At 45.4% G+C, this 20,821-nt stretch overlaps 1 protein-coding gene across 2 annotated transcripts in view; it reads right to left on the bottom strand.

Moving 5' to 3' along the window:
* The window catches only part of MAPKBP1 (mitogen-activated protein kinase binding protein 1), a 105,666-nt gene that overhangs the window by 73,320 nt on the left and 11,525 nt on the right, over nt 1-20,821 (bottom strand). For both annotated transcript variants that reach the window (XM_050896925.1, XM_050896926.1), the window contains exon 3: nt 2,097-2,188. In XM_050896925.1, coding sequence (XP_050752882.1) covers nt 2,097-2,188 — 92 coding nt within the window. The remainder of the gene's footprint in view (nt 1-2,096; nt 2,189-20,821) is intronic.

The raw sequence follows: 20,821 nt of genomic DNA, 5'->3' as shown, positions 1-20,821 counted from the left end.
CATGGTAGAAAAGCAGCAAGTCATACAAGCCAGTAAACTGTTACAACACACATCTGGTACATTCTGTAGGTTTCCTGCCCAAGCCATGAGATGCTACCACCAACAAGTAAGAACAGGAATTCCCCCGTAAAGCCCTAAAGAACCACATAACCTTTTAATTACCCAAAAGAATCCCCAGGTGTCCTTATGCTTGATTAAATCAATGTTAGGCACACACAAGCTCATCAGAGGCCATTGCTATTAATAAAACTAATCTATCTTTAGCTATGCAAGAGCCCAAAACATCTGTTTACTGCACTTGTTTTCTTCTCTCTCTCCTTGCCCTCTTCAAGTGTGAAGACATTCAGTGTCAGAAAAGATGCAGAGGAAGAGGCAATACACACTGGAATATATTTGCCTGGCTCCAAAGAGTTCAAGCATAAAGGATGCTGTCAAGCACAGATGTGGATCTCAAATTGTCTGCAGTTTAACACACTGCCCACTGACAGAAAAAGAGGCAATGGGCAGAAATTAAAACACATGAAATTCCTTTTGAACACAAAGGAAAAAGAAAAGAACCTGAACACCCCACTTTTTTTTTTTTCTTTTTTTTCTTTTTTTCTTTTTTTTTTTTTTTTTGTTACTGTGAGAGTAGTCAAATACTGGAACATGCTGCCCAGAGAGGCTGTGGAGTCTCCATCTTTGGAGCTATTCAAAAGCTGCCTGGCCATGGTCCCGGGCAACCTGCTCTAGGTGACCCTGCTTGAGCATGGGGGTTGGTCTAGATGATCTCAAGAGGTTCCTCCCAACCACAACGATTCTGTGATTCTGTGAACTAGGACATCGCCAGGATGGACAAAAATTTCTAGCCAGTTTTACTGACTCCATCTCTCATTTTGACCACAAACACAGAATCCTTAAGTGTTGCTAGCCTGTTTCTTGTACACTTGAAAACGTCATCTATAATTGTTGTGGAAGTTCCTTTCTTCTAATTCCAGCTTTCATGTCTTAAGAGCACGTCTGTGCAACGCCACTTGGAGATACTGCCCTTCCTCTTCTCCTTTAGCTTGCTGACCAGCAGAATAAACTAGCTCTGAGGAAGAGCCACGCTCATATGAACTTCTGCAACCCAGCCAGCTGGAGTATCCCCACATAGTGCTACATTAGGCAGTGAAGGCTTTTCCTGAAGAGCCACTCTTCTGTCTTCCCAATCTATTCCCACTACAGTATCATATTTAAGTCATAGATATACCCAACTCAACAGCCTGCTTTCCCTGGCAGGGTAAAATGTTTTTCCTCCCCAGCTTTTCAAAATGCCACCTATTATGAGACCTCTACCTGCCTCTTTCATAGTTCCTTTAAAAATTTTCAGGGGCTTCGTTCTTTCAGACAAGTCCCATCGCACAGATCAGCAACAATGACATGCTCTGCTCCTCCATGGACACGTGCCCTTTGGGTGAGCTTTACCTTCAGCAACATCAGGATCTGGCCCCAGATGTCTATGATTTTGCTAAACGTGCAACTCACAAAGCCACCTCTCCAGCCCTCAGCTATCTCCCTCTAGGTAGCTCTTTTGCTGTCCATTCAAGTCTCCTGGATATCTCTATTTGGACGTAGACTGCGGTTGATAGCTGTGTTGCACTCCAGAGAACCCACACGCAAGGGGCTGTCAGCCTGAAATCTTCCTCCGCATTTGGATGAGGAACACAGTAAGTCATAAATTGCAGGGCATATACAAGAAGGCTTTTGTCAATTCACTGAAAGCATCACCTGCTCCATTAGGTACTTCGCTGGCTTGAGCATCGCATGGAGTTATGTGCAAGTTCACCACACTACAGAGCATAGTTAAAAAGCCCACAATTTAACACCCAGCTCAGAGAAAGAAGAGGGAGAGAGGTTCCAGTAAAAGGGATCCTGTTAAAACTTGATGGGTAAAATGCAATCTCCCTTGCCAATTACACTAACAGTGTTGAGTCTCATCATTCTCTGGTGTTATAAGACTGAAGAATGGTAAATAGCCTCCCTATAGAAGACCATAGTGGCAACATCCTGAATCTTTATGTTGATACATCAGTCTTGGTTTATCTTAGCTTTGAAGAATGTGGTTAGTGACTCACCCTGCCGGATAAGCGACGAGGCCAGTTCTGGGGTCGCAGGCTAATCCTCTGCCTCCTGACACAGTTATCCCCAACACCTTCTCCAAAGTCACCTAGTGCACGTGAAAAACATAACAAGAAGTATTATGAAATATGAGTGCAGTTCAAATGGACCCATACACAGATGCTGATGGTCTGGTTCACACTGGCATTGAGAAGAATCACAGCTCCTAGAAATTCACTGACAAGCACCCAGGTACAGAAGCAATCCTACTCAGTTTTCAACATAGGCAGAGTAAAATACTGCTGGGGTACAGAGAAGGAGTTATCAATCCACTGATTACTTTGTCTGTGCCAGAGCATTGCAAAGCATTGCAAAGACAGAGGACTGCAAGCAGCAGATAGTACTGGTGAGAAGCTGGGATGCACATTCACTGCCCAGCGATTCCCATCCTCCCAGCAAGAGCAGCAAACCACTTTCTCCAGAGCTCTTTCCCAAAAATTGTTTCCAGGTTGACCCATTCTCTTTATCTCCTCCATTCAGTGGTAAGTGGTTCAGCCTCGTCCCAGCCCCGTATTCCTAGGAACTGAACAGTCAATTTTTCCCCACAGTGCTTGAACTGGAAATCACATTCAGTGAACCAGGGCATCCCTCCCCAGGAATCTCAAGAGACAGAACAGCTTACATGACTGGGTTCACAAGCCCGCATACCAATGACCCATGCAAGAGACAGTAATCCAAAATGCTTGCTTTCCCCCCGAGCAAAGATCTCGACTATTTTTAGGAAAAGAAAAGAAATGCAACTGGGAAGAGCTACTTGGAAGATACAAAGTTTCACAGCCAGCCCTCTGTGGCAAGAAACTGGGAAAAGCAAAAACAAAAGGGGAAGGGAGGGGGACAGACAGACACGACAATATTTTGAGGAGCACTCCCTGGCAGAGAAAGCATCAGAATTTAGCAATTACCCCAAAGCAAAAGGCTGCAGTGGGATTACACTGCACAAAATCTGGTCTGTGGCATGAAAGCACTCAGCCTCTGAGCACAAACCAGTTCTCAGCCCTGGGGTTGTTTTGACCGACACAAAATTAATCTCTTTCCTTTACATTTGCACAGCTTGATTTTATTTATTATATATTTCATGCATACATTCCTCCTCAGCATTGCTGTCCCTGCCAAACTCATGGATTTTACTGGGTCACAGTCTTCTGTTTTTAATTATCATCATCTAAGTTATATTTGGTTAAGGCCTTAAGGGCATGGACGTGGCATAAGAAGTTGCTATTGTAATAATTACCACTATCTTTCATAGCTGCCCTGAAGATGAACATCTTGTATTTATACCAACATGGTGCACAAAAGACAGGGGCAGGGCAGGTTCCCCACGCCACCCTGACCACACAGCTTACCAGACCTGAGGAGTTCGGCTGTAGGGTGAAGAAACGAGGTCTCACTGAGCTCATGGCCCAGGTTACTAGAGACAGTGACAGAAGTAACCGCACACAGAGAACCACCTTGCTTCAACAGGTAAAGCAGGGCTGAGGTGCCACCACTTGAAGTGAGACGTCCATGCTTTAGCTAGTTCAAATTTGGCCTGCCTTCAAACCAGTGACATGGAAAGTGGAAGATTTCATATCCCAGTCTCTGGAACAACTTGGTCTTTTTTTCCCTTTTAGTAATAATATACCATAGATACTTTCAGACAGTATGAGAGAACACCAAATTGTCCCCTTCCCTAGCAAAATTAGTATCTCTGGAAACATGGCTTTTACAAAGCTCCACTGGATTTTTGTTTAGTATAAGAACATACAATTAAAAATCCATTTACAAATCCACAGGTAAAGAAAGGAAATAGTTTTGTTCCAACAGTAAGCTGGAACAAAAATTTGGGGGGGGGAAGGAGTGAGGGAGGCTAGGAGGATATCCACTCTTCCAGGCTCATTAACAATACTTCAAAACACGTTTATTTTTAAAGCAGCCTCACAAATGCACAGAAAGAAGAATTCAATGCTTCTACTGCTGAGATTCCAGCTCGTATCAGCAGTTCCCAACCCATCAAACTAAGAGAGGTTTAAATCCCTGTAGAAACCGCATTCTTGACAGCGAAGGAGGAAGTGGAAGAGACATGTGCCATTCAAATGCTCCAATCTAGATAAGGCACCAATTACTTGATGCTGTCAGCAAACATCAATTTAGCAATGCTGTGCTTACGCTGCTCAGCACACGGTTTAGCTCAGGCTGGCTGTAACTGCAACTATCCTAAAAGGCACTACTTGACCTTGGCTATGCAGCCATTCAGCAGCAATTCAGCAACCTTTCACCAACAGGTACATTTTTGCTCTGCGAGGATGTATATCGAGCCTCTCAGTGTGCAGTCGTATGCCACAGCTGAGCTGATCTTACAGCTGCCTGCTCTGGAGTGGACTGTTCCTTCCTCCCTCATCCCACTCAGCCCAATGACACCCCCTGCCATTTCCCTCGCGCCAGCACTGGCATGGCAACTGCCTGCCCAGCAGGCTAAACCAGCAGAAAACCATGTTGTAGTTTTGTTTTCTGTTTGCCAGCCTGGGGAAGCCACAGGGACCTCAAAGCCAGGAAAAGAAAAACTGTCCCCTTTCACTGGCAACTAGATTAATCCAGCTGCACCTCCAAAACCCACTCTGTACTTGGTGGTGTGGAAAAATCTCCCCCCTCTTAGTCTTTAAGAGGGAGAGAAACTGAACAAGAGCACTAACTGATTTATCTTGGCACTCTCATCCCACCAACAGCAAAATGTCACGCTTGCTCCAGCCACCTCTCTCACTCTCAGGTCTGTGGAGGCCCCATGCTGCTCTGCCAACAGACTATTTGTGGCAACACTAGGAGGTGAAAAGTCTACCCTTCTCCTATGGTCAGCACACAGCTTGACACAAAAGGAGTAGCTCAGTCTTCTGGTCCAATTATTCTACTGCCAGTGAGCATCTTCTGGCCTCCAACAGATCACTCATTCCATTAGAAAAAGACAAGAACTATCAAGGCCATACCACTGGTATTGACAGACCTAGTGCCACAGAAACAGATACCTGTGTCCAGAGATTCATAACCAACTTTGTGAAAAAGACTCTCTCTCTTTTGCTCCTGGTCTTAGCTTTAAAACCTTCCTAATGTAAAGAATCTGAAAGGCAACCCCATGAGCCTATCCAATGGATGATGCTCTTACAACACCTCCACATGATAATCCTTGAGTATTAAAAACAACTTGATTTGAAAAAGGAGTACATGCAAATTTAAAATTTGGTCTTAGGACACCTGTGAGCTCCACTCCCACCACCCTGCCCATAGTACACCACAGCTTTATCCCCATGACCAACCTCCAGACTAGGTGACATAAGGGCAAGAGATAGTCACTTGTCACAAAACTTGACAGAAGAATGAAAAACATTTCAGAGAGAAAAAACAATAGGCAACAATGCAGTATAAACTGGATTCCTCTCAACTTGCCAGTTAAAACAAAGAAATTATTAATATAGTTAATTAGGGCAGAAGTATACCAACTTTAACTTCCTAATCTGGAATTAAGATTTGTCAGCAAAGGGCAAATTTGTCGATACAGGTCTGCCATTATCCCAGTTCCGCAGTTACGACTCACAACAAGGTAGGAACCCACTTCCTCATGTGGCAAGTGCAGTCTCCCAGTCCTACACAGCCATACATACAAGTCTCCCAGGTGGTACTTCAGCACATGCCAATCAGAAATAAATTCCCTGACACACCTTTCCAAGTCTGATCTGAGCTAACCACAGGACCTGGAAAGTCCCCCTGCAGATCTGAGACACCACGTTCGTTACCAATAGCTCCCGTGTTGGCCCAATTTGCTTCCCACAGTCATCAGACATGTCAGTGCCTGCTCAGGCCTTCACAGGCAATCAATGGGCCACCTCACCACCCTCATCCAAGCCTGGAAACAACTGCAAGATTAAACCTGTCATTTTGTGTGCCTAAATTAGAGGCGCAGAGAGGAGGCTGGCTATCCACATTTGTTACTTCATCTTGAGGCTTCTATTAATAGTATTTGGCACTTTCAGTCAATGTTCTCTACGCAATTTGCAAGTGTTATCGAATCGATCCACACGCAACGTGCTTCTGCAACTCACCTTGCATTGCCACTATGCTACCTGTAACCACCCCATCTCCATTCCTTTAAGGTCAACTTTTTTTCAAATTTGGAGGCTCAATACACACTCTTAGGCATCAAAACCAGAAGGAGCTGTGCAGCTAACAGCTGTCTTGCAAAACCTGATATTCACCCATTTTACAGGCTTAAATCTAAATTTGGCTGCTTGGAGTTGCACAAACGTGTAAAGGAATTTTAGTGCGTAAGCAGATCACTTACTCCGTTCCTTCCATATCAGATCCCAAGATCATCAGATAGTTCCCACACCCGGTAGGACCAGACCAGCAGAGTCCTGAATTGCAGGACTCCAAGGTAGCAACAGGTATTCATGGCAGCCAGGCCTTCCCAGGGAAAGGGGCTTTGCTGCAGCCCAATCCAACTTGGAAGTCAAAGGGCATGTCTGAGAGCAGCCCTTGCTTCCCTCAGGCATGGTCCCACACAGCACAAGGGGAAAGCCCACGCTTGCATGACAAAGCCATGCCACCTCTGCCTTACTACTGAGGAGCAAACAATCCTTTCGGAAAGGCTGGTCTAAACCGCCTCTGCCAGCCTTCTTTGTCTTTTCAGGAAACAAGATGCGTGACCAGCTGCTCCCAGCCCTCAGAGAGCGAGTTTCGTACTTGCACGAGGTCTTTGTGTTGTTTTGAGGAAGCTACCACAAGCAATTGTTTCCACATGCTAAAAGGACAACACAGAAATCCTTGAAGGATCAGCCCAACTTCTCTCCCCTGCACTCCTTCCCATCGTTTGCATCCCTTTGGGACCATCTACACTGCAAAGCCACACAGGAGGTACAGGAGGCAAACACTGTGGCCTGCACATCTAGGCAGCATGCTGTTAGAAAGCAGTAGTAAACACACCCAGCGCAGTAATAATTTCCACCAAAATGAATGCCAAAGGGGACAACGTAGTCACAGTGACAGTCCTGCCTGACCTGAGCTCACAGGCGCTCTCCCTACAGCTGCACTGTTTTACGACTGAGCCACCGCTGCTGGGTAGGAGCTCCTGTGTCTATGCCTGCTTGCCCACCAGCAGACTTCTGCAGTCTGGCTTCATCTTAAAGAAAGAGAGGAAAAGAAAATTTCAAGAGAAAGCCATTTTTACTACCAGGCATCCCTCAAAGAGTTTCAACTGTAGGATGAATGACGCTGCTACTCACCCCATCACCCTCCCCAGACCAGCAAAAGACTAAGTAGGAGTTCAGCGGTATTTCAGTCCCTCTTCCCCATACTCAAATACTCAAGAAATTAAAGAGTTTTCTGACTCGATCAACTCACCTCCTGCCTTCTAATACTATCCACGTTCTCTTCTGGGCCCAAAAACTCATCATTCTCTACAAACGCTATTTATTTAAGCATGGAAATAAAGAAGCAAAGCATTTGAGAGGATACATGCAACTCTCCAGTGCTCAAAAGACCACTGAGGGGAGAAAACTGGTGTTACTGTACAGGGCTGCCCATATGTCCCAGTACCTACGGCATTAGGCAGGAGGCTACAGCCTGGGAAAACCATGTCCAGCAAGCAGATGTGTCTATTCCAGACTTCATGAGAATGGCCATCTTGGATCAGATACCAGTATCTAGCCCTGGTTCCTGTTTCCATTTGCAGCCATAAGTGAAGGAGAAAATTCAGGAAGAACAGTATCATAAACAAATGTGTGGATAAGGTTTAAGAGCAGGGAAAGCAAATTTGATTCTTTCTCACCTCCTGTCAATCTCCCAGTCTCAAAACAGATATTCTCAGTTTTTAACCGATTTCAGTAGAGTTCCCTACCATGAACTATGGTTCTATGGTTCACTATCCACTATGTCTATAAAGGCTTAGCATTCACAACATCTTTTGACAAGGAACTCCACCAGTCTGGTACATGTTGCAAGAAGAACCATCTTTCATCGCTTGTTTTAAACTTCACTTCTATTAGTTTCATTTGATGTGCCCTAGTTCTTGTACAGGAAGAGAGAGTGAATAGTTAATCCCCACCTATCATCTTTAGGTGGCTCACAATTTTGTAAGGAGCTATGCTATCACCCCAAGTCACCTGTGTTCCAAGTACAAGAGTCTTTGCTTACTCAGTTTATGGCTCTCCTGAAAGCCATTTCATATCTTTGATAAGCTCTGATGCTCTTCTGTGAACCACCTTCCAAGTCCGCTATATCCTTCCTGAGATGAAGAGGAAACACCAAGACTACATACAGCTTTCAAGGTGTGGTCACAGCAAGTGTTTACAGAGCAGAATAATAAAGTCTTCTGTTTTGTTCTCCATTCTTTTTTTCCATTAATACCTTACACTCGATCTGCCTTTTTGACATCTAAGATCATTTACAGACAGCAGCAAAGAGGTCACCCTGCTCAACAAAGTCACGGATAAGAACTCCTGCTGCTTTGCACTTGGAATCTTATGCCCCATTCTCTCCTCTCTGCTCCTCTATGGAAAGGGAAATCCTATTCTTGAATAAACAGTTTGATTTCAACTTCCTGCTTCCTCTCCATGCCTTTGTGAGACTTATTCATGAACAAGAGCATCCTCAGAGGGAGTTCCTGCAGCACAATTATTCTATTCCACTCCAGAATGGCTACTTCAATAAATGTCCACATGCAGACAAGTTCCTTTTTAAAAGCCCTCCCGTGGGCCTGTGTATAACACAGCTAACGTTTGAATCCATTTAATTAACCAGCGGCATCGAGTCAGCATGAAAAGACAACATCCATCAGAGTTCATGTATCATCCACTGCACAGTGTGCCTGCCCTCACCCCTCTCCCGCCTGAATGTGGGTATATTAGTAATGTATGTGCAAAGGCACGCGCTCCTGAGAAAGCAGTGGACACAGAAATCCCAGAGATATATAACCCATGAGAGTTACTTTGGAAAGCCTTCCCTAGCACATCAAGTGATCAGTTACCATCTTGTCTGAGGAGTGACTACAAAATCTACATGTTATTTTGCCTTAAAAAAAATGCTTTTACAGCTCCACTTGAGACCCCAATACTCTTCAGTCCTGGCAATACACTGACACAGGGAGCTCCAACATCAGGCCCGAGTTTCACAACAGCACTGTGGTTTTCACGTCCATCTGCCTATATTCTGCTCCCAGAGTTTTCAGCACTGCTGCACACACCCCAACATGTTTTCCGTGCTGCAACACAGCAAAGTCGTATCAATGCACTCTGGCATCCAATACGTGAAAATGCATCATAGCTGTACATTGTCAGCGTCAGCATTTAAGAAATAGCTGTCTATTTCTTACATAAATGAAATTTGATACAGAGCACCAAATCTCACAGCTGGCCCTGTTTGTACATCTCTCCTGCTGCCCCTGAGCCCCATTGCAAAAAACTGCGTTTAACCTCCAGGGACCAGCACACACGTTGTAGGTTCTAATCCACTGTCTGAACATGCTGTTTGATCTCCTGTTACTGCTGCAGAAAAACAAAGGCTTGAAGTTTTACATTTAGCTCTGCTGTGCTTCGTCTGGCACATTAAACACAGAACACTAATTACAGTATACTACTCTACTTAAGGGGCTGTCAGCATTTCCACTGCAAAGGCTTCATGTCAGGGCTTTATAACACAGCTGTGAAATACTCATTTTGCACTTGAGCTTGACATGCAAAGGTCTGGCTTTGGCCCAGGTTCCTCTGCCTATTTGTTTTTTTGGGAGTTGGGGGTTTTTGTTGTTGGTCTGGCATGCGGAGGGCTGAAGATGGGTGGATGGAATTAACTGCGGGGGATGTTTGACTTACAAGAGCACACAAACACCACCACCACTCAGCTCTAAGTTGGTTTCTGTCCCTCACCTACCCAATGCCTCCCCCTGTTTTTGTATGTGCACATAGAATATGCACTTTTTAAAGAATTTTTTTAATAAGTTTTTTTTTAAAGAGGCTTTTCTATCCTCTCCCTCCTCTCCAGCCTGAGCCTTTTGTCCCTCAGCATCTAGTGCTAGCAAAGAGTATTGTCTTGACAAGCCTGGAGACTGAAAATATTCCACCTGCAAAAGCAACAGTAGTAAGCCAAGCTCCAACACACAACCAATTCAGAACATCTCTGCCTTGACAGAGCAGTCTCCATGTCTCTCGCAGTAAGTCTCACAAGCCTTGCTCCCTGCCACTGTTCCAGACTTATACCATTTGCCTAACTGACCCTCTAGGAACTACTCCAAAATCATCAAACTGGTTTCATGCAATCCACCACACAGACTTGTTGCAACATTAAGGTGTTTCCAGCCAATGCTCAATTTGAAGCAGCATTCATGGGATGAAAGGATTCAGAGCTATGTCTGACCACTGAACAAGCCCTCACATTTTAATCAATTTAAAAAAAAAAACCAACACAAACACCTGACCAGAACACCATCATCTGCAACAAGCAGTTGCCAATTCTAGGCAATCTGATTTCAAGATAACCACTTTAAGAACATCAGGGAACTATCTCCCACAACACAAATTATGAATGATGCATCTTGGCACAAGAGTGTCAAGGGTAGAAACCGACTTGCCCAAAGGTTTTGAATCACTGCGTTATGGGAAGCGTTACATTACATTTGTAAACCTGCATAAAAGCAGAGGTGGGATGGGAGGGTGTTCTGATGGAAATGCTGAGCCTCAGTTCTAATGGCTCTGCCAGGTGTCACTACAATGGTTGCACAGGGGTGTGCACACATTTATTAAAAATGATCCAGGCAGTTGAGAGAACGGGGAACAAAACAGGGACGGAGGTGGAAGAAAGGGAATGTGAGCAACCCGTGGTCCCTGCAGGCTGTCTTTCCACATGCGCCTGCACACAGTATGCGTGCGTTTGTCCATCTCTCCACACAACCTCTCTTGCCTGCTCTCCCCTCCTGGCCTCTCCACCGTGCTGGCTGCTTTCAGTCCGATTCCAGCTGTCAGGACTGCATTCCTGACCCGTCAGCCCCAGCTGTCAGGGGCTACGTGCTGAATCTGCACTCTACCGCCTTCTTCATGCACCTGGAGTAAGGCAGTCCCAGGGAGGCCATAAATACCGTTGCATAGCCCCGGGGAAAGTGGGTGGGAGGCTATTAAAAGCACCTCTACCAGCAACCGTAGTGAGGGAACTCAGAACTGACAGCAGCACACATCTGCAAGTGTCCCTGGCCTGCAAAAAGAGGATACATAGAGGGTTAATTTCCTACCAGCTTCTGCAGCACGACCTAGCCATCATTAAATAATTACCTTCTGTTTCTTCACTTAACACCAGCCTGATCCCCCAATCTTCTCTTTGCCACCCCCACACCAAGGTTCATTTTTTTTCTAAAATACTGCAGGGATGAGGAAAGGCACATATAACCTTATTAACCCTGGCTAAAGACATGGCAAGCAGCAACAACAACTCCTTCTCCCATTCAGCCATCATTCTCACCATAGAAGTGGCTCCAACTCAGATTTTCATGAGATTTCACAAAACCTTCAGAATATCCGAGCTTCAGAGATACAAATGTGGTGAAGGGACAAAGGGTAGAGTGTGTGTGAATTGCCCACCTTTGTCGGTGTTGTGATGATGCTGTTTTCACTTTGGTGTGGGGAATTCTCTTTGTTGATATAAGCGAAGTTTGTGAAGGTTGTGTGATGAATGTATATTTTAAAAAAGAAAAAGCGATATCAAACAGGCTACAGGTTTGCTGGCACATAAAGAGTCAATCCTGTTTTATTCCAGACTAAGCATCTGCACATGGAGTCAATCGGACCAGCTCCATGGGCAGGCGAGACCTATGGGACACAGCAGAGAGACGCATCCTGTGTGGGCAGGCTTCAAAGAAGCCATTCCTTGAGCTCTCGGGACCTGGAATTGTGCAGGATCACTTCTTCACGAGGAACAGATTTTTCCAATTTGCAGATGTGCATTACTTTTTCATAAGGAAAGAGAGCAGGCAAGATACCAGACTTCACGTAGGGGGTGCTTTTGCCCTCCCACATAGGCAATTTGTCCAGTGATTTTTTTCTTCGCAGTAGAAAAAGAAACCAATTCACCTTCCCCTGCATGGAGGACTATCTGTAAGAGGATTAGGTACAAGTGAGGACCTGCAATGCTCCCCCATCAATCTGTCCCAACAGTGGAGATCAAAGGAAGCAACTTCTGACTTTCTGGTAGTGTTATATATTGGTCTCCTCCACATCCACGCAGAGGGCCTGAACATAGGCAAAGAAAGTGCTTCCGTGAGTAGTAGTAGTAAAAAAAATAAAAAGTAAATACAGCTCCCTTGGGCAGCTTTTCAGTTACTCATATAAGGGTTTGAAATCAAGCAGGAACAAACGGTTCTCTTGGCGTAAGGGTCACTGTTTATCATCGTTAATCATCACTTCCCAGATAGGAAAGGCTCTTTCCCCTCTGTTTTGCCCAGGCTTTAGCACTCACAAGAAGCAAGTGACAAGAACAAGGAAAAGAGCCAACAGGGATGTGGGCACAGGCTGGCAAGGCTACTCCCTCTGTGGCTCCACCAAAGTCCCTCCCTACAGCCCCAGCCCCGAGCTGGGCCTGCTCCTAAATACAAACAGCCGGCAGTTAAAAGTCCACAGCTTTGTGTCAGAGATGGGCATCCACTCCAAGGAAACAGTGGCAGCTCCACATAACTCCTGACTCCGGAGAAGTCAAACACACGGGCCATAACACGGCGTTTCTAACACCATTACCACCATGGCGAGGAGCTCCATCCTAAATCACCTCCTGCTGAACTCTATAAACAATGCACTCGGTCAAACTAAACTTGGAGACGGGGAAGACAGACCGAAAGAGAGGGTGCAGAAAGCCTTCCCCACAGTCAACCCTGCCAAGGGGAACCAGAGAAGGAAAGCCACATCTCAGTGCTTCAAGAAAAGCACCATGTTACAATCCCCTTCCCCTTCATTTCTTCTCACTGGGGCTTATTTTTGGTATAAACGGATCAAGGCGTTGTTTGACAAGGCTTGGAGGGGGAACTTGGTGGTCGACCTTGAGTCCAAGAGTAGAAACACACAAGCTAGAGCTATGCAGGATGAAGAAAAGCCTCTTGATCAGCCTGCCTGAGGTGACACTCATAATTCATTTGTGATTTCTTTATTTGTGCATAACACCCCATGCCAAATCAATCTATTTTTATCCTTCACCACTGATTTGCACAGCAGTTCTGTCCTAAAAGTCATCAACTGCCACTTCTAAATTGTGTCGCTAGATCTTGTCCCTACCTACCCAGCCCTCATTGCCACAAAGGCAACCACACAGGTTTTTTGGAGAAGGGGACAGCTGTAAGTAGTATATTTAAGCTCCCAGGAAAGATTTAAAGAGACTCTCTGTATGTAAAAGCCTTGCCTTTTTATGCCCAGCTTCCTTACACAGAGCAGGTATCTGTCCCCTCCACAGGAGGTCAGAGAGCCCACCTCTCCCAGTGCGTGAAGGCTCCTGTCTGTAACACCTGAACCACTCCAGGACTAGACACCTTGTCCTCCCACGCATGCATCTCCCTAAGACTGCAGTGATGCTATGGGGGAAAGTACAAACTCACATCCTCAGGGGATTAGAAAATGGTTTTGTTTTAAGCCGATTTAAATTATATTAAAAAAACACTTATCAGCAATTTAAAAGATGCTAAGATAGGAATAAATACAACAGGAGAGACAGGGCGAGTACACAGCATTTATCACACAGACAACATCCCTGCAGAAGGAGGCAGGTGGTAAAGAGATTAGTATTCAATCTTTCCCTAAACATTGTCTGGACTATTTAGTATTTGTTTCACAGTACTTGCAAGAAGTCCCAATGAACATGAAGGCCTCCTGTGCTTACAGCAGGTAGCAACATGTACTCTCACACAGCTTGCAATCTATAACCAGATATAAGAGGACTAGATGGCAAAAAAACAGAAACACTGAGGTAGAATGTCTTGATTGTGGTCATGCAACAAATTAGCAGCAAAGCTAGGAATAACCTCACCTCCCTCCCAAATTCCATCAGCTATCTACTGCATGGACCATGCTGCACCATTGCTGTATCTCACTCCTGCTTGAGGCTAGGGACAATATTTTTAAAGAATGCTTAAAAATGAATCAAAGGAAAGCATGAGAGCTTTCTTTTTTCCCCCAAACCAATTAGGATATACAGAAGGAGCCACCCAAGCTTCCTGCCCACCCCCAGCCACCACTCACTGCCTAGCTCTTGGCAATCCGTTCCTGCACTCCTCCCTACCCTCTGCCCTGAGGAATAAGCTTCTTACAGAAGAGCCTTTATCATCATCTGCCCTTTGTGCATCCTGGAATTAAGAAGCTCTTTGCATCTGTCAGTCAACATGCATATTGAGCACCCAACAGATTTCTCCTGTCAGTCAGAAAGGAGACCATGTCCTCCAGGAGAAGCAATACACAGGAACGTGGGCCAAAGATTGAGAAAACAAAGAGAACAGCACAAGCACTGATTTCCATTGTGTCCTCAACAACCCTGCTGCCACCTCCTCCTGTTCCAGTATGGCTGGAAAGTCCTTCACTGGTAACACAGTGTCCCCATCACTGCACCTGCTGCTCAGCCACCGGCACAGACAACTCCAGCAAACTCACATGTGCTCACTCAGGTATGCCCCGCTGGGCCATCTTTCTGCTTCAAAGATGCAAACTGGTACTACAGGAGAGACAATCATCATTCACAGTCACAGCTATCCCAGATGTAGAACTTGGTTTAGTCTTTTCCAAACAGTTAAAATTTCTTGCAAGTTTTATGGCCTAGACCCAGCACCCCCAAGACCTGAATAAGTCCCCCTGCAAGTCAGCAGCAAGGAACACCATCGATCCTCTCTCCCTTATACACACACACAGAGGAAACCACCACTAGACAATAAACTGCACAGAGAGACAAAAGGTTATAAAGATAAATACAAAGCAATCCTAAACAAACTCATTAAATCATTCATTCAGCCCACTTTCCTTCTTCACATACTTTGCCCTTAAATCACTTCTTCCTGTGATTTTTCCCAAGCACCTTTTCAGTTTCTTTTCCTGAAGGAAACAAAGTCTGTAAACGAGAGGTACAATAGTCCAACATCAGCTGACTTATTTGAGGAGTTCGTTAAAGGTGACTTAACAAAAAGGGAGCAGGCTGCCATCTAAGTGACTTAAAACCCTGAAACAGGGGGAGTAACACTGGAAAAGCAGGTCTCCTCTAGCCTACGTTTAGGCTCAGGAGCATGGGTAACTGGTAGAATTACCAAATGTGAGAACTGAGGAAGTAAAACCACACTCAGAGGAAGCAATTTTTATCCACAGGCTTAAAAACCCCTTTGTTTTTGTTACCACCTAGCTCCTGCCATACTTGAAGAAAGCAAACTATTACAACGACCACCATTTCTTTACTGCCCTTGTTTAGAAATTCAGAAAGCCCTAGATCCAGGCACACAACCAACTCCTGTTCCTTCAACGCTTCACAAAGTACTTCTGTTTTTACATGTTTAGTTCTTAGCAAAAATTGCTGCTGTAAAAAGCAGAACACAAAAAGAGATTTGGAACTCCAGTCTTCAGCAAAGAGTCAATGCTCCCAATGCATGATTTCCTAGTCAATAGTTTTAGACGCATTCACCTACTCAGAAGCATTCAGCAGAATCTGTCTTGGTAAGAAATAACTTTGAGTGACACGTAGTTCAGAAATACCTGAACTACTAGTCCTAAGTGCATTTCTACAGTTCGAACAAAGCATATAAGAAGCAGACAAACACTTGAAGGGTAAGCAGTAAGACTGAACAGCAAAGCAACGCTTAAGAGTCAGGGCATCCCTGTTGACCGTCATTTGTACTGACCCACTATGCTAACCCTGCTCAAACTGTATTTCATGTCGTCCAGCAAAAAGATAGCTATAAAGCTTCTATGCAGTCTGTGTCGACTCCTTGCTGTGGTGCACTGGCAGCTAGGTAGTGGGCAACTGCTGGATACAAGCTTTACTGTCACCCCTGCACAGGAACTGGCCCCTGCATGAAGCCAGGCTGCAATTCCCATCACCGACCAGAGAAGAGGTATTGGATGAAATGGAGCTGATTGCCTGTCAGAGTTGTAAGAACACAACTGATGATTCGGACTCTTTAAAAAAAAAAAAAAAAAAAATTGCAGAAAGAAATGATTGTAGAGAATTGTTCATGGAGCACTGAACCCTGAAAATATTCCCACCTGTCCACAATCTTGCCTCTTTTCTTCTGATTGTATCAGTCCGTTTAAGAAAAGACATTACTTCTACCTGCTAACCTTGCCTCTCATGTCCTTAGAACATCACAGGTTGATACCTGCAATAAAGCACTTAGGAAGCAGTATTGTGGAAGGATCTGTTTACAAATTAGCCAAAGACAAACAAGCACTTAAGAGTTTAAAGATGGAATTAACACCAGGCACAAACAAAGACTAAAACTGGCCGCTCAGTCCTTATCAGCACTTTCTGCTATTTCTATAGAGGTCACTTCCCCCATTTCTTTTGTGTGAAATAAAAATCTATCAGTGACAGAAGGACCACAGAAATTGGCACAATCTGCTACGGCAGCCAAGCTGACCAAGCAAAGACTTGCACTAAACAATCTCATACAAAGAACCAGAAAAGTACTTAGAAATTGCAGTTGTTGTTTTGCTTACAAGCACTGCCTGGGAGAAGTCCTATGCACACTTCATATGGTTCAAAAGATGACAGCAGCATCCCAATGCACCTGTGAAGCCACACAATGATGTCACTTCAAAATACAGCTCCCTACAATATGTCACAACATGATGACCAAGGCAACTAGAAGCTCCACAAGTACTCGGACTACTTGTCTAATAGCTTGAGCAGGGAAACGTCTGCCAGAAGGAGTTCAGGAAAACTCAGCAACAGTTTTGGAGTCACAAGAAACCAAGAGACTGTCACAGACCAAACTCCATGGCTTTGGGGGACCAGGTCGCTGCAAACTGAACCCTGTGGGATTTCTGACAGATGTTCCACCACAAGAGAAAAGAGCTGAGCAACCGTCAAGCAGCAAGCCAACACTCCAGACCCAAGTATCTCGCACTTTATGCTCTTCCCTGAAGGCTAGCCATATGGCATTTTGTTGTTGCTTTCAGCCACCTTCCCCAGCCTTTTCCACTGAAGATGGAGCACCGGAAAGTCTTCTTGAATCAGCTCTAAGGAAGGGAAGCCCTGGTGCTACCCCTTTCTCCTATTTATACCAATAACATTACTGCAACAGTTCAAATATATTTTATATATAGCTCTGTGGCTTATTTCCAGGCAGAAGTAACTCAATGCTGGTGTACATATGTTTAGACCACAGCAATTGGAAAGAATCTCCCATAAACACTGTTAACTCTGCTGCTCCACTGTGACCAGAACAGGATCTACCACTGCAGAAATACAAGCCGTGTTAGGAAAATTTAAAAAAAAAAAAAAAGCCATCCACCCAGAAGCTAAGCAAGCCTCTCACCACCTGCACAGCACTGACAGACTTCCACTATAGCTCCAACAGATTTATAGCTGTAAGTTAACAGACAGCTCTTGTCACATCAAGATACAGTGTCTGACTGCCAAGAGACCACACAGTGACCAGGGTGTGGGCCAGCATAAGGGCAGACATGCAATACACAGAGCATCTGCCAGTATCTACTTGCATTTTCAAGTAATCTGACAAACTTAAGGGCTGGTCAAACAGAAGATAGTCAGATTTGCACAGCTCTATTCACGAACCCTACTTGTACCGAAAATACCAGTAGTGCCACCATATTTTAATGAGTCTGACTTTAGTCCAATACCTATAAGCTCACGCACTGAAAAGAAACAAGAGGGGCAAGGTGCAGGAGCCACGGACCAACATCCAGAATGTACCTCCCTCGGCACTGGTTGCAGGGATCTCAGTGACACGTAGGTGAGAGAGATGCCTGCTATAAACTCACACGATACTGATGCCAGTGCTAGGCCTAGGTTTTAACATGACCCCATGTGAGCCAAACACCAGGCAGCAGCCCACAGGGAGACAGTGTCTGCTATATTCCCTCTCATAAAGGAGGGTGCTCCCGCTACCACATGTAGACAACTACCAGGTGATAACTACCATGCCTTTCACCAGATTGTCCCTCTCATGGGCTGCAAAGACAGCTCTGCCAGTCTTCCCAGAACACATTAAAACAGCTTTTCATCACATTTTTCTCTGCAACAGCTAAATACTGGGGTGGGAATAACGTGTTTTAAAAAAAAAATCTTGCCTTTTCTTATGTCTGAATCCAATGGGACAGGACTTTAAAGAGGAAGAAAGCATAATCAACACTTCAGAAGTATCTAAAAAGGCACGGCATCTTTGGTTATGTGATGTGGAAAAGTTAATGACCACCATCTCAGGCCTCTGCAGAGACAGGCGTCTCTTGTCCTGGAGTATAAATAACCTAGCTTTATCCTTGCATAAACCTGTTTGTAAATTCAGGGATGAAACTGCCCTTCTTGAACATGTCAGGTCAGCATCTTGCTTGGATCAGAGGAGGCTCTGTCAGGGAGCCTCTAGCTGGGGAGAAATGGGGAAACCAAGTCCCTGTTTTGGGGATGATGATGGGTGTACAAAAGAAAAATGGAATTTCTCTGGTTAACTGTTTATTTGAGGGATGGGAAACAGGGAAAGAGAAACAGTCTCTATTCCAGGCTTCACAGGACTGGTTAGCAACATGCCCAGGGAATATAGATTAATGGACAAAGTGCAGCTGAGCTGGTCAAAACAACATGATAAAGATAACTGCATGATATACATATAAGGCATGCACACACATACAGTTACGTGCATGAAATGAATCATCATACATAGACTCTGATCTTGCAATTGGCCACAGAGGCACTTATCTTTACATCCATTGGGTGAAACGGAACTGCTTACGCTCTTACTAGCTCACACAAAATTAAGCACATGCTTAAGTATCCACAGGAATGATGCCAGAGTTTGCATTCAGTTTTCTTTTAAACCCTTCAAGGTCATCACGACTGTAAAAATGTTACACAAAGAGTTGTGCAAGACTTTGTGTACATTACAGCTGTAACACAATACCAGTGTCACTTTATAAGCAGGGGAAAAGAGTGGGTTATAAGTTACTGTACTAACAGGCAGTAAGAAAAGTAACATACACTCACCCAGAACAGAATATGTTCTTTCTATTAAACACACACGCAGAAAAATAGAAACATACTCATACCATCATCCAACTAGGCCCCAGCATTTAAGTATGCTCCACAACACAAAATCCTGCTTGGCAGCTGTTTACAGTACTTTCCTTTCTGGGGATCTGAGAAAAGCATCCAAATTAAATCACTATAGAGTGGGAGGGCAGGACATGGGACAGAACCCAGGCAGCAGACCTGGAAGTAAATCCCTCTTCCAGAGGGATGGCCACAACGCATAGGCAGCATTCCCTCTGCTGCCCAGAGACAAGACCCCCTCCCCAGCAAGGGAAATAGCCCACTTTGACATTTTATAATGGATTTTGCTTCTAAGCCCTTCCTTCTGCCCTAACTGCTTCCGCAGCTTACGTAGATCACTGATGATTTATAGTTCTGCCATCTCCTCAGCACGAGAGCTCCCCGACTCAACTAATCCCAAATGCTACACAAACATGCTTCAGGCCCACAACTCCCTTCCCCACAGCCCAGGGCAGGAACATCAGCTCCTCTCTGCCTGGAGAATTATAGTATTCTTTACACAGCCTCCTCCCCTCCTCAGCCAGGGCTGCTGGCTAAGGCGGGCCGGGTTGCTCCTCCCAGAACAACAGGCCCTAAGTGCCAGAAAAAACTACCAGTAGAAAGAGTTTCTGTTGCTTGCCAACAAACCTTTAGGCAGTAGGTGATGAGTGTTCCCAATGGCTTTAAACCTCTGGAAAGCACTGACAGCAAAACTAAATGCCTTATCGCAGCAAGCACTCTCCTCTTCCCACTGGAACATCACAGGGCTCTCCATAGCAAGCAGTATTTCTCCACCCCTGGTGACCTCTGAGTTCCCCAGGTGTCAGGTGCCCTGTAAAACGCTTTTCCTTCACAAAAGAAAGGCAGATTTTCCCGAACTAACAAGACAATTCAGGTCCCCCAGCAGAGATGCAGAGCTGGAAGCTGCCCAGTGCATCTCATGCAGCCATATCCTCTACTACAGAGGACAGTGTTATTACCCAGGGCAACCTGGTGCTCTCTCCCAGCCTTGCTGGTCAGCCTGGAACCTTGCTCACCAGAGCTCCACCAACGAAGGACCGGACACTGTCTGGAGACAACGCAAACTCTAAGCATATCATACAGTGTTTGTCTAGACTGGAAGCTTGGTTTATCTGTTTTTTCCAAAACCTGCGTTTAAATTAAACAGCATGGGCTTACCCAAGGGTACAGTCCCTGGGAAGAGCATAGGGTGAGCGGTGGCCAGAGGAGCCCTACCAAACGCGGCAGCGGCCCGCTGCCAGGGGGTAAATATAGCGCCGCGCACATGGCGCGCCGCGGCCGCCCGGGGGCGGGGCCAGAGCGCCCCCCCCAGCGCTCCGCCCCCCACTGGCCGCGCGGCGTCTCCATGGCGACAGGAGGCCGCAGGCACCGCCCCTCCCGCGGCGCTGCGCCGGGAGCCGGCCCGGCCGGAGACCGACCCACCCGAGAGGGAGGCGGGTGG

Source organism: Gymnogyps californianus, chromosome 5, assembly GCF_018139145.2.
Source record: "Gymnogyps californianus isolate 813 chromosome 5, ASM1813914v2, whole genome shotgun sequence".
Taxonomy (NCBI): Eukaryota; Metazoa; Chordata; class Aves; order Accipitriformes; family Cathartidae; genus Gymnogyps; species Gymnogyps californianus.
The sequence above is the reverse complement of the archived record's forward strand: the minus strand, read 5'-3'. Positions and strand labels throughout refer to the sequence as shown.